This window comes from Podarcis raffonei, chromosome 8, assembly GCF_027172205.1.
Source record: "Podarcis raffonei isolate rPodRaf1 chromosome 8, rPodRaf1.pri, whole genome shotgun sequence".
Classification (NCBI taxonomy): domain Eukaryota; kingdom Metazoa; phylum Chordata; class Lepidosauria; order Squamata; family Lacertidae; genus Podarcis; species Podarcis raffonei.
In genome coordinates, this window is record NC_070609.1 from 38,946,644 (window position 1) to 38,973,180 (window position 26,537).

The 26,537-nt window shown below is 47.5% G+C and overlaps 2 protein-coding genes across 3 annotated transcripts in view; one reads left to right on the forward strand and one right to left on the reverse strand.

The window, feature by feature from the left end:
• KCTD19 (potassium channel tetramerization domain containing 19) overlaps positions 1-13,237 on the forward strand; it is a 20,035-nt gene extending 6,798 nt beyond the window's left edge. The window contains exons 6-16 of the mRNA XM_053399431.1: positions 20-242; positions 789-949; positions 2,621-2,718; positions 3,963-4,105; positions 4,869-4,952; positions 5,980-6,085; positions 6,699-7,299; positions 9,508-9,702; positions 10,956-11,110; positions 11,466-11,567; positions 13,087-13,237. Coding sequence (XP_053255406.1) covers positions 20-242; positions 789-949; positions 2,621-2,718; positions 3,963-4,105; positions 4,869-4,952; positions 5,980-6,085; positions 6,699-7,299; positions 9,508-9,702; positions 10,956-11,110; positions 11,466-11,567; positions 13,087-13,200 — 1,982 coding nt within the window. The 3' untranslated portion in view covers positions 13,201-13,237. The remainder of the gene's footprint in view (positions 1-19; positions 243-788; positions 950-2,620; positions 2,719-3,962; positions 4,106-4,868; positions 4,953-5,979; positions 6,086-6,698; positions 7,300-9,507; positions 9,703-10,955; positions 11,111-11,465; positions 11,568-13,086) is intronic.
• Positions 13,238-14,872: 1,635 nt separating this feature from the next.
• PLEKHG4 (pleckstrin homology and RhoGEF domain containing G4) overlaps positions 14,873-26,537 on the reverse strand; it is a 36,964-nt gene continuing 25,299 nt past the window's right edge. Inside the window, exons 12-22 of one of the 2 annotated variants that reach the window (XR_008331806.1) lie at positions 21,921-22,693; positions 21,162-21,411; positions 20,572-20,661; positions 20,233-20,457; positions 19,744-19,914; positions 19,036-19,213; positions 18,210-18,326; positions 17,857-18,105; positions 17,095-17,294; positions 15,819-16,605; positions 14,873-15,365 (exon numbers count right to left, since the gene is read on the reverse strand). Coding sequence is in view for 1 of the 2 variants with exons in the window: in XM_053399428.1 (XP_053255403.1) it covers positions 16,600-16,605; positions 17,095-17,294; positions 17,857-18,105; positions 18,210-18,326; positions 19,036-19,213; positions 19,744-19,914; positions 20,233-20,457; positions 20,572-20,661; positions 21,162-21,411; positions 21,921-22,693 (2,259 nt within the window). In the remaining variant the exon portion in view is untranslated. Of the gene's footprint in view, positions 16,606-17,094; positions 17,295-17,856; positions 18,106-18,209; positions 18,327-19,035; positions 19,214-19,743; positions 19,915-20,232; positions 20,458-20,571; positions 20,662-21,161; positions 21,412-21,920; positions 22,694-26,537 lie in introns of both variants that reach the window. The other variant, XM_053399428.1, reaches the window with a different exon arrangement.

The following is a 26,537-nucleotide window of genomic DNA, read 5'->3' on the forward strand; positions in this document are numbered from 1 at the left end:
TTGTACATTTCCTTTTTAGGAATCTACTCAGAGGGAACAGCTGACCTTCAAGGCGTTGTGAAAAGCACCACGAAGAAGCCGCAAGCTGTTCAGGAAGCAGCAAGTCTCCCTTTGTTCCCAATGGCGCTTGGTCTCTTGGTCAAATATCCTGACTCTGCTCTGGGGCAGCTTCACATGGAGAGTACCCTGGATGGGAACAAGCTCTATATATCCGGGAACGGAGTTCTCTTTCAACATGTCATGTATGTCTTGTTGCACCAAAGCAGAACCAATTAGCTGTCAGTGTGCCTAAGACCACTGGGGTGAGGTGGGATAATTGACCTTGCACTATGCTCAAACTCAAAAGAGAAGAGCTTCTCAATTGAAAAGAGCATGACTGGGTCTTTGAGCAATTGCTGTGCCCCTAGAAAAAAGGGGAATCATTGGTGGCTTCAAAATATGTAGGAAATGCTTTGATCTTAATACATTTGACCGTACACCTATTTGGTTTTACTTTTGTGTACTTTGATGGTTAATTTATCTGATTCTTGACTATGTTTGCATTCCACCAGCCTTAATTACTGTTCTTCAGGTGCACAATTGCAATTGAAGGTTTTAGGCACACTGAAGTTTCTCTTAGTTGTCTAATGAATCTGATTTAAATAAAATTGGGAGTTGGGGTGGTGGTGGAGAGAATCCATGTGTAGCCAAAATAGTAGGAAAGAAATCACATGGCTATCTTTAAAAAATATATATGCAAAAATAGATAAAGTAATTTCTTCTAAGTCTATTCCCGTTTTTATCCAAAGGAATTGGTTAGGCACTTGCAGACTCCCACTTATACGGAAGATGTCTGAGCTTCCTGAACTCTGTGCCTATTTGGATCAAATGGATATCATATATGAGCCAATGAAGGATGCCTTGAAAACTTTTCTAAAACAAAAGGCACCTTTAGAAACCGTGGGAAAAGGTAAGTCAGCTGTTACTAATTTGACCCTTCTTATTGAGTTTTAAGGGAGGGAACAATGTCTTTTTAGTAATGAACAACATGGAAAATTGAAGCTATAAAAGAGCAGAATATGAAACGTTACGTTTGAACCAATGGTTGTTACAAAATAAGTAGTCATTCACCACAATGTGTTTATTGTCACTAACATTGCAAACGACTTTATAAGGAATATCATTGCATTTTATGTCCATAATACAATTACAATTATAGCAACACAATCAGAATTCCACACAAAAGTATATAACTGCATGTAACTGTAGGGATGTGAAGGCAGTCTGCCAGGTGTGCTCAGGCACACCCCAATGCTTAAAAATAAACCACTGCATATTCTCCAAGATGCCTTGGGGAATATGTGTATCTTGTCAGCATTTGGCGCATTCTCCAGGTGATATGCATAACCTCCAAGACACATCAAAGAAAGTGCATATTTTAGCAGAATTGTGTACACTGCATGGTTTGTGCATATCTTGAGAGCTATTATACATTCTCTGAGCAATATGCATTATATCCAAGAACATGCACACTTCAGCATAATCTGATTATTGCAGTGTACAAGTAACCTCAGATAATCTGCAAAAAACAGCAACATAAGTAGGGACTTTAGTGGACTGTCTGTAAGCACTGACGGAGGAACAGGGGTGCGGGGGGAGTGCACCACCCCTGGCGGCACGACCCCGGTGGGGTGCCATTGTGGCTGCCCCCTCCCTGTGCTGGGTGCCACACCCCCGCAGGCGGCACGCCATGCCCCTGGGTCGTGCACCAGCCATGCCCCTCACCTGCTCTCCGCCCCCCGCCCCACCGGAGCTTGAAGCTCTGCCACTGTCTGCAAGTGATGTAACACAGCTGGCAACTGTGATGATTAAACTGAAGTTATTGTGCATATATATGCAGCAACTTTCTACACATAAGAACCCTGCTGGATCAGACCAAAGATGCGTCTAATCTCACATCTTTTTCTCGCAGTGGGCAAGTAGATGCTTCTAGGAAGCCCACAAGCAGAGGAAAAAAGTTCCATTTGGATTTCGTTCAAAGAGGCTCCCTGTAACTACTGATCAGTGGTTACAGCGAGCCCCTCTGAATGCATTCTCACAGCTGATTGGTGGTTACAGTGACCTTATTTGAACTTTGGCAGGTGGCAGACACCTAATGTCAGGTGATTTACTGCTGTCAAAATTGGTCCACAGTGGTAGAATTGGGAATCAGGCCCACTGGCTAGATCTAATTCCCCACTCTAGTTATAAACTTTCTGCTACAGTGTACTGAAGTAAGACTAAAGTAAATTTTGACCTGCGACTGCAAAGGAGTCTTTGTAAGCATTAATAGAAGTGAGCAAAAAATGGCATTATGTTGAGTAATTGGCAATATGTGCATGAATGCTGAGCTGTAGGCTGGTATGGCTGTCATTCCCCATGGGCCAGCTGAAAACTGCCCTGCTCTAAGGGCAAATGGAGGGGAAACTTGCTTGAAAACTTGCTTTTCGAGTTCAGTAGATTATCTGCTGCTCCTTGCATGGGCAAAACATTTGAATATGAGCTTGCAATAGGGAGGGATTTTGTGGATCAAGGGTGTTCACCACACTGACAAAAGCAGCAATGCCTTTAAAATTGCATTCTGTTTCTCTTTCACATGCAGGCTGGGCAGCAGGACTAACAGTCTTTTCACTCCATCATATTGTCAAAGTGTATGTAGGAAGTCACTGGTACGCAACTTACTTGCAAACATTACTGAAGGTACAGTTCTTAAGAACGTGTTACATTGCCTTTCTTGCCTTTTGATAGTCTGAACCTTCAGGCCAATTTCCTAAAAGCATTGAGGTGCTTGCACTGAACTGTATCAACCTACTTGTGGGAGGTGGCACTAAACTTCAGTTCTGCTAGCGTTTTGGCATGAACGGTTCTGAGCTCACCTTGTCACACGCTTGCTTTCTATGGGCAGGAATCTTTTAACATGTCCCCTTCCCTACATCCTAGTGGAATAGTTCATATGAACACCTGAAGCTTCCTTATCCCAAGTCAGATCATTGGCCCGCTTGGCTTGGCGCTCTTTACTTTCCCAGCAGCTTTCTAGTGCTTCAGGTTTAGTCTCTACCATCTTCAGTTTAAAGGGTTAATTAACTGGTGATGAGAGAAGAATCTTCTCTGCCTGAGATAGTTCTGGAGAATCAGCCAGAGAAGGCTACAAGGAAGAAAGCTTCATGGCATACAAATACTCCTTAACTGGATTTGCTGGAGATTGAACCTGGGACTTTGCAGGCATACTTGATAATAATGTTACAGACTAGCACACAAACTGAAGGTAATTCACACCTCAACAGTACATGTTTTATTTACACATATATACAACCTGTGTCTAGACAGAGAGAGCACAGAACATTCATATCCCAAGAGGTTCCTGTTCTTCCCATTGCTGCAGCCTCATATTCCAAGAGACTCCAACATCCTGTCTGACCTTCTCTGCAGCATAAAATGGACTGCTTGCCTCATGCTCTAGCCTACCCACCCCTGTTGCCTCAGCTTGCAAAAGGGACACTTTTCCTGTTCACTTACCTCATTGCTCACAGTATTTCTTCCCCTCCCTCCTGAAACTCTGGACTTTTGTCTCTGCTATATCTCAGCTGAAGGAGAGGCTTTCACCAATTTCTGTCTGGGCCAGAGTGTGCGTGTTATTGGCCTTTTTAATAGGTTAATGGCTCAGCCTGGCTCATTAGCCTAACTAAATCCAGGGTTTCCTGTGTTTGGCCCAGTTTAATCAAACTTTGATTAATTATAACTTTTACTAAATCCAAGAGTTATGAGTGGTTTCTGCCCACAAACTCTGGCACCCAGAACCTATAATAATACATTTTCCCTGTGGAGTAGAAAAGTTGTAAGGGTTGTTTCATTGTGGGTGAGTGTGGGCAAAAGAGGGCTGCTTTCTCTTTCAAACAGGTTGTGCTTCTGTTCTTCTTTATGGCATTGGTTTTGTTTTTTGCCAGTTTCCAGAGCTGCTGTCAAATAGCAAAAAGGTGTATTGGATTACTTATGGTCAGGCTCTCCTCATCCACGGAGATGGACAAATTTTTCGACACATCCTCAACTTCCTTAGATTTGGCAAACTCTTCTTGCCTTCTGAATTTAAGTAAGTGAAATGTTTGTCATTTCCTGTGTTCCTAACATGGTCAGCTCATGATTAATGCAGCCTTCTCCACCAATGCAGGACAGCCACATATTTGGAAGTTTATGCTTTGGCAGAAGTGGTCTTTGGCTGGAGGGGCTGCAGCAAGTCCTCCAGCAATCTTAAACTCACAGCCACTATTCAGTGCGACCCATCAAGGGAAATTGGCCTAGGCATGTCCCTCCTGGATGCCTCCTTCCTATTAGACAGAGAGTGGAATGCTGGCTACTTCGCATAAAAGTCCATATTCTGGTGCTGTGTGAGGGATACATGCAGTGCTGTCCTGTGGAGGTGCCAGTTTCCATCTACTCTGCTTCCAGCTTGGCACTACAAAGGAACTGAGGTGGAGCCTCCTCTGTTTGCTTATGTCGCTTCAGCTGTATCATGTGATCCTGCCTGATCTGGGTAGTGGGTGGAAGATATAACAACACACTGGGCCAGTGCGGACTTTCACAGTAAATAGCCAATGTTCCATTTTGACTCACACCCAAGATTTGGTGTGAGTTTGCAGCAGAGTGTAAGGAGGAGAAACCTGTTAGCTCTTGAGGGAACATGTGCCACCCTGATATTTTAAGATGAGACATGAGCTTCAACACGCTTTTTAGAGCACCTGTATTTGAGTTGCACAGTCTTGTTTATTGCCAATAATGTTTTTACAAAGTTTGACAGGGCTCTCTGCGCACTTGATTTGCATAAACAAGCCTTGAGTTTTGTTTCTAATTGTCAGAGAATGGTCTCTGCTGTGCCAGGAAGTGGCCGCGTATCAGATCCCTTCTCTTGTCGAGGCTCTTCATCAATATGACACATACAGGTATCCTCAGTTTATTTCTCCTTTATCTTTTAAAAAATCACGTATCAACCAGTGATGTTCAGGGGGCATGAGAACTCCCTCTGGGTGGACAATAGGCCAGAATTACAGAAATCCAAAGCACATCTACAAGCCCCTCCCCTGTAGTTGTTTGTCCCTGAATGGGAGGCAGTTTTAAGCAGGGCTGGGGTGGGGAGTTTGGTAGGAAACAGTCTTTTATCCAACACCCCTGGCCAACCTCGTTGCCCTTTGTTCCTGAATGGGAGGTTTGTGGCATCAGCACTGTCAGGCACAAAAAACCCTGCTTTTAAGAATGAGAAGGCATAAGTACAATGAGGAGGTTTCGGAGGAGAGATTTCTTGATCTATGTAATTCATATTCTACCTTTTTTACAGTATAGGACCCAAGGCAGCTCACAGTAAAACAAATTAAAACAAATACTGCTAAAAATACACAGTATTGACACAATACTTTCATGACATGCCTAATTTTATAAACTTCTATTATGTTGCCTCTTACTCACCTTTTCTCTAAGCTAAAAAGTCCTAAACATTACAACCTTGCCTCACAGAAGAGTAATGCTGCACCCGTTTCTCAACTTTGCAATAACTTTTTTGAGGTGAAGTCACTAGAACTGTACACAGTATTCCAAATGCAGTTGCGCCATAGATTTACATAATGGCATTATAATATCAGCACTTTTATTTCCAAATCCTTTCCTGATTATTCCTAGCATGGAATACATCCTTTTCACAGCTGAAACACACTAGGTCAACATCTTCATCAAACCATCCACTAAGTTCTCAAGGTCTCATTTTTCCAGGAACTGATACAGCCAACTCCTCCTCCTCGTCCTCTAGCTCACAAACTGCTTGAAATTTCTACTTACCCCCTCCATTTTTTCAGTGTCTACATCTTAATACATTTTGAAGATGCAGGCAGTATTCTTAAATACGGAAGCAGGCACACTACCTCCAGAGCCATGGCTGACTTCAAAGATGATTCTTGTAATGTGAAGTTTTATTTACAGGTTATGGGTGCAACAACAGGAAGCTCAAAGAGCAGCTTTTCCATTTAGAAGTCTTGAGATTGCAGTGCCAGAGAAAGAACAAGAGTCTGGTGAAGAGCCTCAAAATGTAAGGTTATTCTTCACTCAATGTTATCATTAAGAACATAAGAAGAGCCTGCTGGATCCGGCCACTGACCCATCTAGTCTGGCTTCCTGCTCTCACTGTGGCCAACCAGATGCCTGTAAGAAACCCACAAGCAGGACCCAAGTACAAGAGCACTCGCCCCTCCAATGGTTTCCAGTAACTGGCATTCAGAAACAAACCTACCTCCATCCATGGAGGCAGAGCATGACCATTGTGGCTAGTAGCCATTGATAGCCTTACCCTCTTTGTCTAACCCTCTTTTAAGGCTGTCCAAGTTGACAGTCATCCCTGTGATTTAGAATGAGTCTACCTTACAAACCTCTAATGTTTAACTGTCTTAACTTTCTCCCAATCATTTCTGGAAGGTTCTATAATCCTCAGCATTTCTCAAAGAGCCCAATTTATTATTCACCCTCCAAAGATACAAAAGCAGCTGCCACACCTCATAAGATTATAACAGAATCCTGTTATACTGCTTCTAAGGGAGCTCTGATATTAAAGCAGTTGGAAAACAGGATACATTGACACTGCCAAATTACACTCTATCTTAGAATTTTAATGGAAATTTTCCCTTTTCTTTTCTTTTCTTTTTTAGCACTCCTATATTGCTGTGGATTTAGATCAATGTGCCAATAGCTGGAATATATCTAGAAATACACAAGACCTGGAAGAAAGAGACAAAGTGATTGAAAAGTCCCCCCACATTTCCCCAACCAAGGGATCAAAGCGAAGAAATAACTGGGAAGGATATAGCCAGTCCACAGATGGGTGGGACAGTTCCTGCTGTTTCAGACAGCCTGAAAGGAAAAGAGGAGCAAAAGGCAATTTAAGCAAAAAACCTGAAAACAGAGACACTCCCATCCAGAAGCTCATTTCCCTAGTGCAGGGATGGGATATGGCGAACTATCGGTGCAGTGAAGCCCAGCAGGTGGCAACATCCAATGGTGTCAAAGTGGCTGAAGAGCCCGAAAGGAGAGTGCCTTGCAATTTCCCACCAGCCACTTGCTTTGGGGTCACCAGTCCTGAGCTCACAAGTAATGGGCAGCTGCCGAAAGCTGGGCAGTGCCTGCTGGGCATCCCGGCTTCTGAGGCGTGGCTTGTCAAGATTGGAAGACAAAGCATTTCTGAGGAGGTTTCTTCAGTGGCTGAAAATATTGCAGCCAAGAAACTGAGTGGCCAGAAAGAGAGAGAGAAAGGTGAATTTGCTGCTTGTAAATTAGCGCTCTCTGAGGATGTCAGGAACAAGGAGTGCCCTCCTCTTTTTCTCCCCCCCCCAAAGCAGGGGTTGCTGGGACCTTTCCTTTCTCCTTGCCCCTTCTGCCTATACATAATGGCTTCTTGTTCACAGAGATGTGGGATTAGTGATCAATCACCTCTTTATTCATGATAGAGAGGGGTTGGTGTAGAAGCAGGTGGGGTGGATATTCTCTCATTGTCATGATCAGGCCACTTCCTGGTGAAGTTTGGTCTTGCAATGATTACTCCTGTCTTCAGCAGTGGGGGACCTCTGCTGGTCCACCCTTGGAGGTTGATGGCTTTAGGGGATTTTTCATTGGGTAGAGCAAGTGATCCTATTGAGGCTCTTGTTTCATTGTGGAACAGTGAGTTGACTGGGGCCTTTGACACAATTGTCCCAAAAGGTCCTCTTTGGCACCGTGGAGACCACTCCCTGGTACTGAAGAGCTGTGGTTGATGAAGTAGGCTGGATGAAGACTGGAATACAAGTGACAGAAATCAGTGCTATAAAAAGAAAAAATGAAAGAGGAAAACAGTGATTAACTTCTCCTCCTGCAAGGAGCATCTAAGGGGAAAATCTTCATGATTGTTGCTCTGTGTTTAACAATTAGAGGTAGAAGCTGCAAGTCAGCTGCCTCTGTGAAGTTGCTGTTTCGAAAGCCCACTTGGGCAAGGCCTGTTATTTAATTGCTTATGGAGATCCATGAACTGGTTGCAGGGATCTTTAAGGGATTAAGTCTCTAGCGTTTGTATGCAGAAAAAGGAAGGTTAGCTATTTTGGCAGTTGTTCTTCTGCTTGTTCCCAGGCTTCTGCAAGTTCATGCAAGCTCCACGGTTGCCATAGAGGGCTTATTTAGCTGATACTTTGCCATGAAAAGTTGCTTGAATTGTTCAGGACTGGGCTATTCATATCTGAATAGCTTCATATTTATTTATTTTAGGGGCTTTTATCTCATACAATGGAAAATGTAACACACCCATCGAACAGCATAAAAAGAGTCAAGAGTTGGATGGTGAAGCATAAATAAAGGCCTGTGTGAACAGGTGTGCCTTAAGTAGGCAACTGAAAGAAACTACTGATGATGCCTGCTTAATATGAATAGGCAAGGAGCTCCAGGCCAAGGTGCAGACACACTGAGTTCCCTGTGAAAACATCATGTGGTACCCTTCATAGTGCCTCTATGCTGGGCCGCTATGAGGGGCAAGATGGTCTCTCAAGTCAGCTTGTTCCTAAAGAGAGGTCCTCTTATGGATCAGTAACTGGTTAAGAAATAGGAAGCTGAGAGGAGGACTAAATGGATAGGTCTCCCAATGGAGGGATGTAGAAAGTGGGCTCCACCAAGGATTGTGACGGGGGGTTGTGTGTTTTACTTTCTTCACTCTAGAGTTAGGGATGAACAGTGAGGTTGCCAAGTTTGCTGATGATACCAAATTGTTTGAAATGTTAGAATAGAAGAGGATTGAGAGGAGCTGTAAAAGGAAATCAATTCATAAATAAGCTTAGCCTAACCCCAAAACTGAGTGAATGGGCAGCAAAATGGCAAATGAAATTAAAAACAAGTGTAAATTGATGCATGTGGGATCAACATCCCCACCTTAATTTCACTTATACTGAAATAGAACCAAAACTGGGGGTCACTGATGAAGAATGAGACCTTGAGGTTGTAGTGGACAGCTTGATGAAGGTGTTGATTCAGTGTATAGCAGCTGTGGAAAAAGGCAAATTCCACATTAGAGATGATAAGGAAAGGGATTGAGAATAAAACTACCAAATATCATAATGCCATTGTACAATTTCATGATGAAACCACCATGGGTTTAGTGTGTATAGTTCTGGTCACACCTCAAAAAGTATATTGAAGCACTGGGAAAGGTACCAAAAAGGTAAAAGGGATGGAGCAACTCTCCTATGAGAAGGGTTACAACACCTGGCACTTTTTAATTTGGGGAAAAGTGAATAAGAGAGAATGTGAAAGAGGTGTGCACATGCTGTGGAATACATGGGGTGTAGAACTGGCCACAAAATGGTGCCTCATTGCATTCCATGTCTAATACGACTTCCTAAATTCCATTGGTAGATGCAAGTCAGGGTGAAACATCTGATAACTTTTTATATATGCCAATCAATACATATGTCATGTTAACAATTTTTACCCATTTCTGCCCAGGGACATTCCCTGAACAAAGCAGCAGTGCTATCATGGATGAGCCCCATGGGGACACTGGCTTGATTCTTAAAGTGGAGCATCCTCCGATTGTGGCTTGTGATGGTTCCTGCTCATCTCATGAAAGCAGCATTCTCTACAGCACACACCTGGAGGACATGAAAGTAGCCAGTGGCCTAGCACACCCCATAGCCAAAGGTACTGGGGATGGGAAGGAGATATAAGGAAAGGGCAGGGCTGAATATATCTTATCTGCTTTTGCTCTGAAGGGCGGGGGTGGGGGGAGGGACTTCCTCCCTCAAAAAATAGAACACCCCCCGATTCTGTACCCAGAATCTTCACTATTTCTCCTTGCAAAATGAGAAATTACTGTATATTTTGACAAGAAGCTCCCACTCTTGGAACCATTCCCATAACAAAGATCTTGCCCTATTGAGTTCAAGAAAAAAAATTGTTATATTGTGAAGGCCTTTTCTATTGTATTTCAGTGGGGTAATGGTGCTTCTTGAACATCAAATAATGCCACAAGTAGAGACTAGCTCTGAGCTGTATAGTGTCCAATAATACAATTTGGTAAGACTATTCAGTGTATCTGGAATTTTCTTCTTGGGCAGTTTGGTTAGTGAATGTCATGGGACTTGCATCTTGCTTAAGTCCTTGAGAGTGACCTGCTCTGCTAGGCCCCATATGCTACTGCAGTTGCTCTCTTCTAGAGGCCCACATGGTTGGATTGTTGGCATCAGTCAGCAGTGTGGGTTGCTGAGTAAAACAGCTTTGTCTTCAGGCAGATTATGCTAGATTAATGGTCTTCAACCAGTGGGTCAGGAGCCACGACTGAGCTGCAGTTTGATTTAAGGAGGGACGCAGCAGCAGCAGCACCATGCAAAGATTTGACTAAAATATGAGAAATGGCTCCCTAAATGCATATTTTTGTTAAAAATGAAAGTAACATAGAAACTTGCTTTATAGTAGGGAAAATTGCTTCGCAAAAGTATTAGGGGGAAATGTATACATTGGGAGAAATTCACACTACAATGCTGTTGATTTTTTATTTTTTTTATTTTTTTTCAAACAGATAAGGATATATAGAGAACCGAATTTAAAACTGAGAAACTGAGAGAAATAAAAATTGACAGGATCCCCTCCTCCTCACGTTTCCAACTTGCCTTGGGTAGTTTTGCAGTGGCACTAGAATACTTGTGGATTGTGCTGTGACTAGCTGGACCTGTGGTGAACCAAGGATGTGACTCCTTGGCCACACTGAGTTACAGGGCCAGGCAGGAACCATGGGAGGTGGTGCCACCGAGTCAGAAACAAAATGCCCCAAAGCCAAACCAAGATCAGTGTAGGCGGTGCTGTTTTTGTACTCAAGAGAGGGTGATGAGGGAGACACTGAAGGTCTGGCAAAGAAATGGGTGTTGATGGCACTCCCTAATTCTTTCCACTTATAGATATTGTCTTTCTGAGCTTTCCATTGTCACAAGAGGAGATTTTTTATGCCCGAAAGTGCCACTGCTTTCTCACCGATGTCATCTTGGATTCCATAAGGCAGAAGGACCCCAAGAAAATGACTGCCAAAGTCGAGCTGCTTGTGCAGAGGCTGTGGGTAAGAAGACAACATGGCTGCTCTTGGGCTTATAGAGGTCTTGGGTGCCAATCCCGAAACCATGTGGTCTCTTGGCACAAGCTCTGCTCGCCTAGGGCATGTCACCTGCTGAGACCTCCTTCCTAGTCTAACAGCTTGACTGTGAGCTCTGGGAATATTTGGAGACCACCAAAAGGCAATAAGCCTTGCCCCACCCTCATGTCTCCCTTCTTCTAAGGCTTCTGCGGAAGAGAATACTGCAGCCATTCCTGCCTTCCTGGTCCTTCACCTTCCCCCCTTCCTCACAATCCTGCTAACTGCTCTTCTACGCAGTTGGCTCTGGAAAATGGTTGCTGTGTGCCCTCATTTCTTGCAGAGCCTAGAGATCACAGCTAAGGAGTTTGTGGCTGACTTGCTGAATGTGGCGCCCTTTAAAGCAGATAGTCATGCTTGTGAGAAGTTACTGAAATGGATTGAAGTAAGTGCGAACTATTGATTTGCTTCCTTTTGTAGTGGAGGACAGGGACTGCTGCTGACCCAGAAAGACCAGGCTCTCGCTGCTTGCTTTGTGACTTCCTCCATTTGATTAAATAGAAGGGCTGTGGGGGGGGGGGAGGAGGGAGAGCCTCAGAACCCACAGTGTCAGCTTGGATAACAGGTTAATGTTTGAGCAGAGCTGAGTGAAATTTGCAGGCATAGGAGCTCATTCTGAGGATATGAACTCTGCCAAATTGGTTCAGGATTTCACTTTTACTGAGTGCTTACTTTCTACTGTGAGTGTTCTTTAAAAGACAGCATCAACAAATGTATGTCACTTTTATTTCTTAGAAGAATTGGATGAAATTTGAAAGTCTAAATGTCAGGTAAATGGGTGCAGGGTTTTTTATTTTGGCAAGGGGAACCTGTAAAGTTTCTTTTTTTAAGGATCCCTTTAGCCTATGGGGCCCTCACACCTCCTTCTCAAAGCCCAGTGCCTTGCTTACCTGGTTTTGGGAAGGTGGCATGAGGGCTGGGGTGTGTGTCAAATGTTGCTGAGGGCCACCAAAAAAAGCCTCAAGGGCCGCGTGTTGGACCACTGTGCACTAGCTAGTGGAACAGGTGAAGGTGGCCAGTAAGCCTGTTGTTCTGCTGGACCATCCACATCCAGGGGTGTCAGGAGGACCTGGCCCAAGCTATCCTAGGTACACCTCTCTTGTCCACTAACCAGTGTTCCTGGGGAGATGCTGTGGAGGGCAGACATTGGTTCAGGAAGTAGGGACAGACACCATCTCCCTGTTAGTTGTGATCCTCAAGCTGTTCTTGGAGCCACAGGGCCCTTGAATGCTGCGAAAGCCAGCCACAAAGAGCAGAGAAACAGCTTGAGATTTGTTTCTTCTGTGACCCTCCCAACAGCATTTGCGATTGGAAGTAAAAAATAGCTCCAGTAAAAGCGTTTCCCAATTCAAAACAGAACTGCATATCGATTCCTCTCCCTCACCCCTCCACCCTCTCTAGCATTTCCCATTTTTGCAGACGTTGAGGTACAAAATGTATCAGATTAGTTGGATGGGATTTGTGCCTCTTGGCTTTGTGCCTCTTTGAAGATGTTTGCGCACAATTACTAAATTGCATTCAACCTTTTCATGCCCGAGTCCATCTTTAATCCTGACCTGCAGTGGAGGGAGTAACTTCTAAATTTTAAATATGTGTCTCCTGAGGCGTTTGGGTGGCCTTCTGTCTGGACACACACACTTCAGCCAGTGATTGACTTTGCGCTCTCAAATTTCAGTGGCACCCTGTGTGACACTAAAAATCGCTGACCCCCCCACCTCACACGCTCTGTTCTACAGCATTGTTGTGGCGCCCCCTGCAGCATGGCTGAACTGGTTGTGCTACCCTAAAAGCGCCTCTGCTTCAGCTCTGAGTGTTTGGCAGCTGGTTCAACAACTTAACTCTGAAGGGAGAATGTCATTGCCACTCCTTGAGCTGTTGCTAGCCTATTTGTTTTTCCCTTTCAGTTTACTCTGCCATTTGCCTGGAAGTACAGTTGCTGCATTGACCTGCTGATAAAAAAAGGTTACTTTCAATCACTCTCTCATTTTGTCATAGGGAAATATTTACAGAAACCTTAATAAAACTGAAATCCTTTGTTTCCTCCGTCCAGATAAATCGGCTGCTCCCTCCATGTGTATCTATTTAACTGGCAACAGGAGCCATGTAGAAACTTAGTGGGGGTATTAAAGTGGCACACAGGGAGAAGTGCAAAATTCTCTGCCCACAGAGCAGGGGCCTTCATTTGCCTGTGCTGCTGTTTGAAGTGATACAGTTCTGAATTCTACCTTAGTGAGTTGCTCTGTGTAATGTGTGAAAGGGGCCCAAAAGAGACAGCGTATAAGTTCTCCCCTCCTACTTGCAGCAGGATGCAGGGCAGACAGCATCCCTCCAGCAAGCCCCCAAGTCCCATATTTCCTCAAAAAGGGGCAGCTTGCTCTCTTGCCTGGGTGAGCCTGCTGCAAAGAGGCCACCTGCACCCCTCTGGCTTCTCCTGCTTCATTGGAGCCTTCCAAGGCACAGGTAGGGCCTCATGGTGGAGTCTCTTTCAGCGTCCCCGCTCTGGCCTGTCCCCTTGACAGTCTTACAGGGCAGAGCTGCAGCACACTTGGCCTGATGTCACAACTGGCCGCCTGTTTGGGTGTCTTTCTAGCTGGACTGATTACGACACATACACACCTTTCACACAAGGGCTTTACTCTGGAATTTCCCTTTCACTTTTATAGGGTATACACATGGCTTTGTAATGAATTTGCTAGCTTGCTGTGTTCAGTGTCTTTATTTATTTCATTAATGGATCACTCCTGAAATGATTGAACAATAAAAACACAACCCATAAATACCTATATAAGAAACAAGTTCAGGTCCAATGCATATGCAGACTGGGATAAAAACGTTCTCTTGAAAGGCTTGTTGGAAAAGGAAGGGAAAGGAACTTACTCGGAAGTAAGTTCAGCTGACTGTAATGGGACTTACTCCCAGTGTGTATGTAAGGGTTGCAGCTGAAGCTTCTTCTCAGAGTGGATAGGTGTTCCTTTTCTTCTCTTTCTTCCCCGCACCCCTGAGCATCAGTCAAATCCAAGCCACCCACTGGCAGAAATCCTGGCTCCTGCTGCATAAGCTATTTCCATAGATGGTTTTGTAAGGGGTTTAGAGAATCAACTGAAAGGAACGGTCCAGGCAGGGCTCTGGTTTGTTTTTTTAACATTGCATTTATTATTTGCACAGTTTAAATATTATAATATAATAAAGAAGATGTTTCATAATAATTGCACTTTCAGAGAAGCCTCCCTACAGCCAACCTGTGATACCTATTTTTGCTGCTGCCCAGTCAACCTGGGTTTGAAGTACTGAGGAGCAGGAGCAAGGCAGGGAAGGATGTTTCAAAATATTTTCTTCTCGCTCTCTTTCCCATTTTGTTTTTGCAAACTTAGGGAGGGGAAATAGTTTTGCTCAGTCTTTCGTGTGTCTTGATGAACAGCCATCAGCCTTGTTGGGCTAAATTAATTTTTATATCATATGTCAGCAGACTCAAAACCACTTAAACTTGAGCAAAGCCACTTCACTTTCCTTTCAGTGAAAGGAAAAAATAAAGAGTTGAGTTTAAAATGCTGTTCTTCCTCTATTGTACAGATGCTTTCATAATGTCAAAATATCTCTACCCATATGGAATTGCAAAAGCAAAATTAGTCAGATCTTGTGATGACAATAGTCAAAAGCTCTTAGAAATGATCACATGCAATCAAGCTAAAATGTACTGTAAGAAACAACTTTTATTAAGTAATTCAGTCAAACTTTGAACATAACATTGGTGCCAGGCAGGCATACATTAAGGATTTTTTTCCAGCAATGAAAAAACTGCCCAGCACAAGTAATTCCAGATACTGATTCATCCAAAATTGATCCCAGGCTTCCTCCAGTTTTCTGGGAAACGCTTTGTTTATAAAAGTCAAAGTTATATTAACCAAGAAACATTACTTGGAAGTTTCTAAAGTCATCCCTTTCCAGCTGTGCTGCAGGTGATATTCTACCAAAGAACGTTGGTAATCCATTCTTTGTGGGGAGTGGGCTGAATAAATTCAGTTCATTAAATAAATGTAAAATAAGGGTTATATTTACAGCTCATGGGTTTTAGAATGAAATGGGAATATGGGTAGTAAATGGGAGGCAAGGGAGAGGCACTTGTGGACTAAAGCCAGAAGCAGAAGCACAACAGCAGAGACCTGTGTGGCACACAATTCCAGTACTGCCTGGCTTCCAGATACTTGAGGTTCAGAAAATTGCCAATACTTCCTCAGCTAGGTTGGCAGAAATGGCTTAGAGTCAGAACTGCCTCTACTAGCAATGACCTGTTCCTGACTTGCCTTGGCAGGCAGATCACTGTGAACTCAAGTGCATTATTTCCCCTTAAGTCAAAGGAGGCTGACCACTGTCCCTTGGGTCGGATCCCAGCTGGAGGTTCAGAAATGCTTAACAGCTTGGTCTACACATGAAGCACAATAAGATATAACACTTCAGGTAGCAAATGAGAACTCCCATTTTAGAATGCTCCCCTAATGGGAAAGCTCCCTGCGGGTTAGAAACTAGCACACCAGGAAGAAAACTCTATGATTAGGTTCTTACCTGCTGTGCTAGCTTTCTATGTTCATGGACTATTTTTGTGCAAAATTCAATAAATGTTAAAATGTTTTTCTCTTACTTGCCCTCTGCAATGTCATTGCCCATTCTGATGCCTCTGGATTTCACCCCCTCTTTCCACTGCATATTCAGACCCCCACCTCCTGTAAGTGCTGCCCCATGGATTAATTTAGTTTCCTAACAATGAACAGAAAGAAACAACTCTTCTAGTGACAACTTGGCTCTGAGGCACCTGTGGAGTCTGCTAATGAAGCAATTAGTGGTAAGAACAAGGAAATAAATTATCTCAAGACCAGGCAAACCTATACAAAGAACTGGCCTGGATAACAAAGGAGGTTACTCTTTTTTCAAAAAATAAATACTTTGTTTCTTTATTCTGCCCTTTGGAAAAGTTTTTTTTCCTAAATGTGCAGCTTGTGGAACAAAGCAAGTCAACTGTAAAAAAGACAAGTGACCAGCCAACATCTATCTCTCTGATCCATACCCTCAACGTACAGCTGTTTCTCTATCCGTGGCCACATCAGGACCACCAAAACTTGACAACTCTCCCCCTAAACCCCCTCCCTCAACAATGGCGCCCAAACCTTTCACTGCTGCTGCTCACTGGGCTGCCTTGTAAAACAGCAGCAGAAGGCAGCAGGAACTCACACCTGCACTGGGGCCACTCAACCCACTCCACAATTCAGTCACACAAACAAAAGCATTTTCATGTCCAGTGCTGTGGCCCAGTCTAGTTAATTGTTCAGTATTCTCCACTACTATTATGGGCTCCTGGGTGCTGTGTGGGGACATACACAGGTTCCTTCTTCTTGTCTCCTGAGAAACATCACGGAAACCAGCGTTTAGACCTGCAAAACAGAGTCATCCATGATCAGGGGACTCTGGGAGATTCTTACATACATCCATGGTGAAAGGAAGGACTGGCTCCCCGCCCCCCCGCCCCCAATCCTGCTTAGTGTGGGCCAGAGGAGCAGCATGTGCCACAAGCACCTGCAAACCAAGGATCCTGCCCACCCCACCCTGCCCAGGGGCTGGATCCACCTCCCATCAACTCCAGCCGAGAATGATGAGAACTGATAGTTCAGCCGCATCCCAAGGGCCACCTGTATTCCACTAAGGAAAACTCCCAGTCTCTAAACCCCAACTGCTGATTTCTAAAGTGGGGCCTCACACACTTTGTTTTACGGAAATGGCTCAAGTTGGCTTCCCATGGTCTGTTGGAAGGATAGAGTGTCAAGGCCACAGACAGGGCTGAGGTTCCCTGAGCAAGGCAGGGAGGACTAGTGATTCTATGGCCTGGATCCCTTGGGCACATTGGCAAGGTCCTGTCCACTTACCGCTGAAACATACTGGCTTTTGGGGAAACAGGTTTTCTGCTCTGTGGGGGAGGGAAAAGCAGAGCCTTCGGGGATGGGGAGGGGTGAGCCAAGGTCTTCACAGAAGCTCTCCTGGGGAGCGCTGGATACGCAGCCACTGTCGGAGCCACTGGAGCCGCTCCTGGACATGCATTGGGAGGAGGATTCTGAGCTCTCAGTCGCTGGGGACAAAAAGAAGAAATTTAGCCACTAGACAAAAGAGTCCATCAGGGTAGAAGTATATCCCAGCCAGATGTGTAAGAAACTGCAGCCCCAAAGAACCCACTCAGCTTCTGGGGAGCAGACACAGCAATGCTCTACCCACTTCCAACCTTTTCACATCCTAGTTTAGGCCACATTCTGACTGTCCATCCCATGCTCAATGACTAGCTTATGATCCATACCAGGCTCTCCTCTTGGACTGCTTGTCCCCATTTCTACGGTTTATAGTGCCCTCCCTTTCTGCTCAGTGTCCTTAGGAACTACGGCAGCTGGAACTGGGGAACCATCACAAAACAGCAAGTAAGTGCACAGGGGGAGGATAGCTTGCAAGAGGGCCAGAAAGTAAAGTTGCTCATAGTTTGAGTGAGTGATGCAGCCATGGACTGAAAGTGAGAGTCTAGAATCTCTCTCCCCCCATTCTGCCAAGCCAAGCAGCCATCTGCAACACACAATGGTTTTAGAAACTCCCAGAGAACAAGGATGGTTTCTAAACTGGGGCTGAGAGAGACAGGTCATACGTACTCATGGAAGGCTGGCTGCTGGTCTCATTCTCCATTTCATCCTCCTCTATGCATGTGCCCGCATCCAAGGAGTGGCTGGTCGAGAGCATGCTGGGCAGGAGAGACTGGTTCAGGTACATGTGCAAGTTGAGAGGCCCAAGCACTGTGCAGGAGGAGGATGGGCTGCCAGCAGGCAGTGGTGTTTGCGACCTCTTGTAAGGGTTGGCGTGGTCAAACAGAGAGACAGCAATAGAAGCCCGAGTCCTGGCTCCTGCCACAGAGAAAAAAAGGGGGGAAGCAAGTCATGAAGAGCTGGATAGCAGCTGCGTGGGTCCTTGAGGGGGGCTGGGGTGTGAGAGGGTTGGGTAGACTTACCCCTGCCTTTCATGATGTAATCAATGGCACGGTCATGGATGGCAGCTTCACTCGGCTTGATGTCCAGGAAAGGCTTGTTCCCCACACCCATGGACACCATCTCCTGCATGCGGATCTCTGGGGGTGACAACAGCCATGAGGAACATGCCTAGCCTCACAAAAACGTAGCTCTGTGAGTTCTCAGGGCCACCAAGCCCAGCCTCGGTCTCTGGCAAGACAAGCAGATTTCTGGTAGAAGGGGCAACTTAGATCAAACTTGGTGAACCAGGTCACATAGCTTGGCTGCCTCTGGAGTAGCAGCTCTGGGCACAAGGAGTCCTAAAGGACAAAGCAACCGCCAGACCAAGAAGCTTGTCCTAGGCAGTTGTCAATGCTCTAGTTAATCTCTCCCAAGAGAGTCATCTTGCTGGCATCTCCCAGGTATTACATGTTAGCCAGGGAAAAAACAACTGCTGGTAGTATTGGGGAGGGTCACCTGGTGCAGTGAAGTCCAGGGCTCCTAGGCCTGGCCTAGCTGGCACTTGCAGCTCTCCTCCCTTCTGCATATGGCACGACAAACTGCCCCCTCTCTCTCTGACACCAGACAGAGCACCTCTATTTCGTGTGACCAGTCACTCTAGTGGGAGTGGGGGCTTCCATGGAGAATCCCAGGAACCAATGACCTACTTCATGTCTGCAACTGTCATGCCCAGAGAAGAACCTGGAGACCCTATCCAACAAGCCGCCTGTGCCGCCCCTGCTGTTGCTTCCACGAGCCACTAATTCTGACAGAAAGGATTCAATGGTCCCACAGGGAAGAGGGTGCCTGGGCTTTACTGACACCAACCTTTATTGCGGGCAGCCTGCTCCCACAGGATCTTGGTAATGTCACTGGTCCAGGCCAGCTTGGTCTCAGGGCTACTGGCCTGCAGGATATAGGTGTCACTCGATTTCCGCCTTCTAAACCAGATCTCAAAGCGCAACCCACTCTCGCCGGAGTTCTCAGTCAGGCCAATGTCTGCTGTCTGCAGGGACAGAGTGAGTGAGTCAGCAAACCAGGAGGCAATTGGGGTCACATGCTGAGTGAGGCAGAGGGGGCCCCTGAGCTGCCGCCATGATGATCCACCTCAGTGGTGTGGTGTGATTTAGTGCTTACAAATGGGAAAGAAGTTGGCTCTGAAAAGTTCAGCCTTGGTAAGCTTGACAGGGAAGGTGACGTAAGATGCACTTGGGAACATGAAGGTGTGAGAGCCCTGCCCTCCAACTCACACAGCCCACAAACCGCACGTGGGCTCCAGAAAAACCCTAGTGCCACTGCCTACTGGCTAGCTGAGCATCTGGTTGCAATGCATGCACACACCTTGATGTATCAAAAATCGTGCAGGTCTGCCTGAGGCAGCTGATAAAACTGGTTGCCTGAATGTGTGACGACATTGTGCTTCCCCCAAGTTTTCTCTTGCACAGCCTGTGAAGAAGGCATCCCCCTCCCTATCTGGTGCCATTTTAGTTTCTTGGAGAGGCAGCAGCACTCACAAGCAGCAGTGGGCAGCCTTACCTTAAAGGAGCGCTTGTAGATGTAGACATCCAGCCCCCCCTCAACCCGCTTGGGCTTGCTGAAAAGGATCAGGTCTTCAAAGAGAAAGACATGGCGCTGGCACTTCCTGCGGCCCAGACAGACGCTGAACTCATCCTGGCGCACCAGCTGCCCCTGCTCCTTGAGGTTCACCTGGGCACAGAAACCATTCATTCATTTGCAAAAAGGTCTGGACTGGCAACATTGGGGGGGATGATGTCAGTTGTACACGGGAGTAGAGGACTGCGGGCCACGGGGACAAGCAGCAGGTGCCCTGTCGCCAAGGGCAGCCTGACAGGCCTCTGATGCCAGAGTCCCTCTTTCTCCTGCCCAGAGCAGTCAGTTTCTAGCCTGCCTTGCACTCCAGGATGTGAGGCTGCTGCACCAAGATCCCTTTTCATGGGATCAAGGAGATGCAGAGGCAGCCAGGAGCTCCTCTCCCCTGCCCCCTCCTCCTCCCAGCCCACTCACATCACAGTCCCGGATGGCATCCATGGCCAGGAGGTCGTTGCCGTGACGCAGCTGGAAGCGCACCATCTCCTCGGCGGCTTGCAGGTAGGCCAGCTCCTGCTCCTGAGCCTCCCCACACTGCTTGATCAGGTCCTTCAGGAGTAGGGCGTACTTGCTCATGCGCTGGATGGGCTTCAGCAGGTAGGAGGCCAGGTCCATCTTGTCCCCCAGCTGCATCTGCTTGAGCTGGAGGCCAGAGCGGGAGAGCGGAGCTGAGTGGCTGGAGCCAGGGAAAGACCAAGGGCCACTCCGCTTCAGCTCAATGCCTGGAAGGGGTTGCTGGGAGGGGGCAGGACTTACCCTGAAAAAAGAGTTCCCACGGCTGGCCAGGAGCGAGTCAGACTTGGGCTTGTTTTTGCTGTAGAGAGCATACATCCCAAACTGATCTTTCTGCAAAAAGGGTTAGAAGCACACAGGCCCCCCACAAAGGGAGGCCACAGACTCTGTCAAGGGATTGGCCGCAAGCACACAGGCACAAAATACAGAGCTTGGGCCTCAAGGAGAATGGGGCGCCGCCACCACAAAAGCCTGCAGACCTTCATGCTTCCAAAGGTGATGGCAGGCCCAGGCTAGGCAATGTCCAGAGAAGATAGTGGAGGCCCCATCCTGGAGGCCTTCAGCTTGCGCTGGGGCTCCTGCTGACTCTCCTTTATCCTGTTCCCCTTTGCAAAATCCTCTCAGCAGACCTTGTTCGTCTGCCTGACCGCCTCTCCCTCTCCCTCCTGCTCCTGCAGTGGTCCTTGGACCTCGAGCCAGAAACACTGGTGCTGTGGACGGGCATTTCCCTTTGGGAGCCCTAATCCTTACCCTGAGGCCTGCCTGCCCACCTACCAAAGTTTACTGCAACCAGCCCCTCCCCAGCCCTGCCTGAGTTTCTCCAGGCCCCTTACATGTCTCAGGAAGCAGTGGCTGACCCGCAGCGGGTGGTTACAGCAGTTCTCCAGTTCCCGCAGGAAGTACTGGCTATGGAAGTCGTAGAGCTTCTCCAGGTTCCCAAAAATGACGCTCCGCTTCCCCCGCAGGTCTTGGGGCAGGTCCAGCCGCTCCATCTCAGGGAAGTAGCTCTCAATGATGTAGCGCAAGGACCGGACGTACTCCTGCTCAGTCATCACCATCTCCTCAATGATGTGCCGCAGTTTGCTGCAAGAGAGGAAGCCAGGACCAAAGTTGGAGGATGGTGAGAAGACGCCTTGATTCTTCGAGGTCTGTGGAGCCAGAGGGAGAGCCTACCAGCTTGCTTGGAAAAACAAGCTCTTCCCCAATGGCTGCAGATAAAAACACATCCCTGAAGCATTTTTAATTTGCATCTGCCCAAAAAGACGTCTCTCCAACCCCACCAGTTTCTTCTTGCCTTTTTAAACAGTGCTCCATGGTTAAGCTGCCAACTGCTCTGCCAGCTGACTCCCCCTGCTGGTCCATTCTCCTTCCCCAGAATTAAATAACATGGAACATCTACACTACAAACATATGCTGGTGCTACTCCACTTTAACTGCTCGGCTGTAGATTGTTGACAAGCTGAGAACACCCACCTCCCTGAATGAGGAGTCCCAAAGGGACTGGCTGTTAAGCAGGCTTCTGACTGGATCTGCCCACAGCCCCACTTGGACGGCTGTGCAGCAGGTGATACTCCGATCTCATCCATACCTACCTGCCCAAGCTCTTTGCCTCTGGTATGGAGAGGCTGCTCCTCTGCTCCGCTTGCAAGCCGCCCGGTGCCCAACTGGTTGGGCTGAGGTGTCGCCGGGCCACATGCTCAGTACTGCTCACTTCCAGCCCCTTTATGAAGACACCGGTGTTGCCGTAACGGGCTGGCTCACTCAGAGTCCGCTGGCAGCCAGAGTGCAGTCCCTCTGTGCAGGGCAGGTCAAAACTCTGGGCCTTCCTCAGGGGCCTTTTGGGGAATGGCTGCTGGCTAGAGGCTGGGGTGGAGGGGCGGGAGGGTCCAGCCTCCAGGACTTCCACAATGCTCTCCAGGGTGACCTTCTCCTTCTTAGAAGCCTCTGGAATGACCTGGCTTGGGAGCACAACCTGCTCCCCAGTCCACCCAGGGAGACGGAAGGGGAGTGGCCCCTCCAAAGGCAGCCTGCCCTCCTGGCTGAGCTCTCCCTCAGGCGATGGCTTCAAGTCAGGAGGGCACAGAGAACTCTTGGTCCTCAGGGCAGCTTCCAGCTTCATCTCAAAGCCCAGCATGGTCTCCTGGCACTTGGACCAGGCTAGCTGCCATTGCTTCAGGGCACGGCTGCTCTTCAGCTGGCATGCCAGCTCCTTCATCTCCTGGAATCTGGCACTACTGATTTCTGGGTGCTGTCTCTTGTAGCTCTCCAGGCTCCTGAGAGCCGAAGCACAATCCTCAAGGGAGCTGCCCTCCTCTGTGCTGATGCTGGAAAGGTGGTGCATGCCCTCCAATGCCCATTCGTAGGCCTGTAGGGGTGGGACAAGGAAAAAGCGATCAGTGGAGGGAGGGTGGGTGGAGTCCACAGACCTCTGCAGCTAGGCCACAACAAGAGGCTCTCTATCTGAGGCTAGGCCCTGTCACCAGCCTGACTGACTGCCAAGCACGGCTGCCAGGCTGCGATGGAGGCTGCAGCAGCTTAGCTTGCTCAGGCCCTTCCCAGGAAAGGCGGCGCTTGGAGCTGTCTAGGGAAGGCCCTCCTCTCCTCTGTCCACAGTCTGCAAGCCACATCAAGCTTTTCCATGTGCCTTCCTTTGCCCCCCCCACCCCACCTTTTCTTTCCTGCTCCATTTTCATCTTTTTCTCTAGAATCTTGTGTGCGCGATCATGTGTGTTAAGCATCACATGGACGGCTAGGACTGGGGCATTGGCTGACTCGTAGACAGCAAAGACACAAGACTGGAAAAGGCCCTCAAGCAGAGTGCTAGGGGTGCATTGGCCTGCTGCCTGTAGTGGGAAGATCAATGTGACAGGATCAGTCCCAAAATGCCCCACACCCACCAATACTCTGCCCAACAATAGATTTGTGGGGAGTTATTCCAGAGAGGTACCCCCCTCTTCCACCACCACCATCAAGAAAGCAGTATGTGTTGGGGGGGTGTAGTCAGAGGGAGCCACCAGAGGGCGCCTTGTGTGTATAGAATCCTCCCAGGGGTCAGCAACCTTTTTCAGCGGTGGGCTGGTGGGCCAGACTATTTGGGGGGGGGGGAATGAACGGATTCCTATGCCCCACAAATAACCCAGAGATGCATTTTAAATAAAAGCACACATTCTACTCATGTCAAAACACGCTGATTCCTGGACCATCCGCGGGCCAGATTTAGAAGGTGAGTGGGCTGCATCTGGCCCACGGGCCTTAGGTTGCCTACCCCTGCCTCAGCCCCAAACTGAAAACAACTGTCCCCAGAGGGAATGTGGAGAGTTCTGGCAGATCTGCAGTAGGGCTAAGGCTAAGCCAAAGGAGGGATGCAGCCTGAAGGAATGGCACAAGTGGGCAAGCTGTGAATGCAGAACATGACCCCCTGCACGCCGCAATTTGGACATAACTGCATTGGAACAAAGATTGCTCCTGCAACCAACTCCGAAGTGAGAGCTAGTGCAGAACATTGCCTCACATCCCAGTAAAAGTGACCCCCTTTTGTCAATTTCCAAGAAAGGCTTTTGGAGGCTCATGATGGTGAGAAATGCAGTAGCCTATGGCTGTCTCTTCTGCTTCAGTGCGGCCTCTCCCACATCCATTCAAATGATTGGCTTCGTTGTTCCTCACCCCCTCTCCCAGGTTAGGCCTGGTTGGTTCTAGTCTGGACCAGATTCTGAATAAATGTAAGTGGGAGATCGAAACAGAGCACAGTGCGGCCAAAGCCTGCCAGAAACAAAGTAAGGAGTGCTGAGCAGGGCTTAGGTCCTCATGAATGCCATCTTGGTTGCCAGACTGTAGTGGGTATTTTGGGCGGATGGGAGTGCATTCTGTAGCATATGTGGAGAGTCCACATATTATTCTACTTTATTAATTGTTCTGTAATACTTTCCCAAGTGTTGCTTTGGTATTGTTGTCTAGAGGGCAGCATTGCAAAAGTAGGACAGGAACATTTGTGTTACAAGATTTGTGTTACAAGATTGTGTTACACCAGAACATTTGTGTTACAAGATTTCCACAGGAAGCTACAGGGCATGCCGAGCAGTCTGCCCACCTCAAAACTTTTGCAGGAGCAAATAGCACTGAAAGTGTGATCGCATATACCGCCCCGCCCGCACCCTGAACACAATACAGCCCATAAATGTAGAGTTTAAAGGACGCCGGGGGGGGGGCAGGTTCCATAATCTCCCAGCCAACGGCTGGCCTGTACAGCCTGAGACAGCATCCCACACAAGGGACTAATAAAACATGGCCTACAAGAGAAAGTGTCTTCATGAAAGAACTCTGCATATCCTTGGTATGTCCAGTCCTGTGCTCACAATACTGGTCCCACTGCAGACATGCAGAGAACTCCAAGGCCAGCCCCCAAGGGGGGGGGGTTGTGGGCTGAAAAGAAGAGCAGATGCCAAGAGCCTGAGGCCTGCCACTTTGAACAGAGCAGGCTGAGCAAGGGATGTGTGCAGGCTCCCTCATTAGACATGCATTTCCAGCTAGGCCTGGAAAATCATCTGTAAGCCCAGGCTGCATCTGCAACTCTGATGCCCCCTGTCTCCAGTTTCCATGGCACAAAAGGGATAAGAATCACAGAGTTGTAAGGGACCTTGAGGGTCATCAAATCCAACCCACTGCAATGCAGTAATCACAGCTAAATAATTCCTGACAGACGGCCACCCAACCTCTGTTTAAAAAGCTCCAGTGAAGGAGAGTCTACCACCTTCCGAGGCAGCCTGTTTCTCTGTTGGACAGTTCTTACTGTTAGACCATTTCCCCTAATGTTTAGTTGGAAGGAGGAGGAGGAGGAAGGTGAAGAGGATGTGAGGCCAGCAGCCCTTAGAGTATCAGTTTAACACAGAAGCAGGATCAACAAGTCAGCACAGGGACAGTCTAGGAAGTTTTGTGGTCCCCATCCTCTCCTTTTACTCATGCAGATACACCAGCATACAGTGCAATCAGAGTTCCACACTGATACTTCCCCAAAAGGCCTCCTTATATTTTTACTTATTAACAAAGACAATGCTTGGCTAGGAAACATTTTTAGTATCTATATACTTGGTGCAAAAGAAAGCGCAGATAGCCTGCCCTGAGCCTTTAATGTTGAGACAGAGGGAACACCTGCGGACCTCCAGAAGTTGTTGGGCTGCAGCCCCCACCCTCATCTCTGATCATTGGCCATGCAACATCTGGAGGATCACAAGTTCCCCACCCCTAATTTCACGGGAGAGCATTTTCTATCAGTCAAAGTTGGGGTGATTGTTCCTGGGTGCCAGCTGCTCCTCCCTCTTTGCCTTCCCTCATCACAGATGAGAAATTGACCAGCCAAGAAAAAAGGCAAGAGTTTGGGGGGGGAAGTGGGGGGAGGGCCTTCCCGCATCCTGGGTGAACTCTACACTCCCCCAAAGATAACAAGCACCTCTGCTTCCTATTTGGGTTTACTTTGCATGGGAGGCTGCTTCTCCTTTCCTTTCTTCTCCCTGCTACTGACACCCCCAAGCAGATAAGAGAGAAAAACGGTATCCCCTCAGAAATGAACCCCCTGCAAGACAAAGGAAAGAAGCTCCAGCATACCTTCATCCTTCTGCTAAGAGGCTCCGTAGCAGAGGGTGAACCACCAAAAGTGTAAAGCCCAATGGAAGACCCGCTCTTGTCTCCTCTGCAGCCAAAGCGAAAGCCAATCCCAAAAGTAACCAATGAGGGGGCTCCAGCCAAAGAGCCAGCCTATTCACAGGCAAATGCTCCCTGCTGAAGTGCCAGATGGAAGGGGGCAGGTGGGGGTGCTGGAGAGAAGGGTTGGAGTCAGCACAAGAGTGGGGGGAGGAGGAGAGGCTCCAGGGCCTGTGAGGGACAGCACTCCATTACTGCTCCTAAGCAAAAAAGCTCTTACAAAGACAGGCACCAAAACAACCCAAACACCCCCACCCCACCTCCTCTGAGGGGTGCCTGGTGCTCTTTTGTCCTTGCTTATAGGAGATACACAGTCTCCCATTCTTTTCAGGAAATTAGAATGACTACTATTATAACCTACCCCCAACCTGAGGCATTTGAACTACTTGCTGACCAGTGGTGGCTTGTACAGGTGAATGAGTCGCCACAGATCAAACTTTACTGGTAGGACTCAAATGCCATCATTTTCAACAAAGGCAGTTCACACATTCAGCCAAGAGGAATCAAGCCTCCAT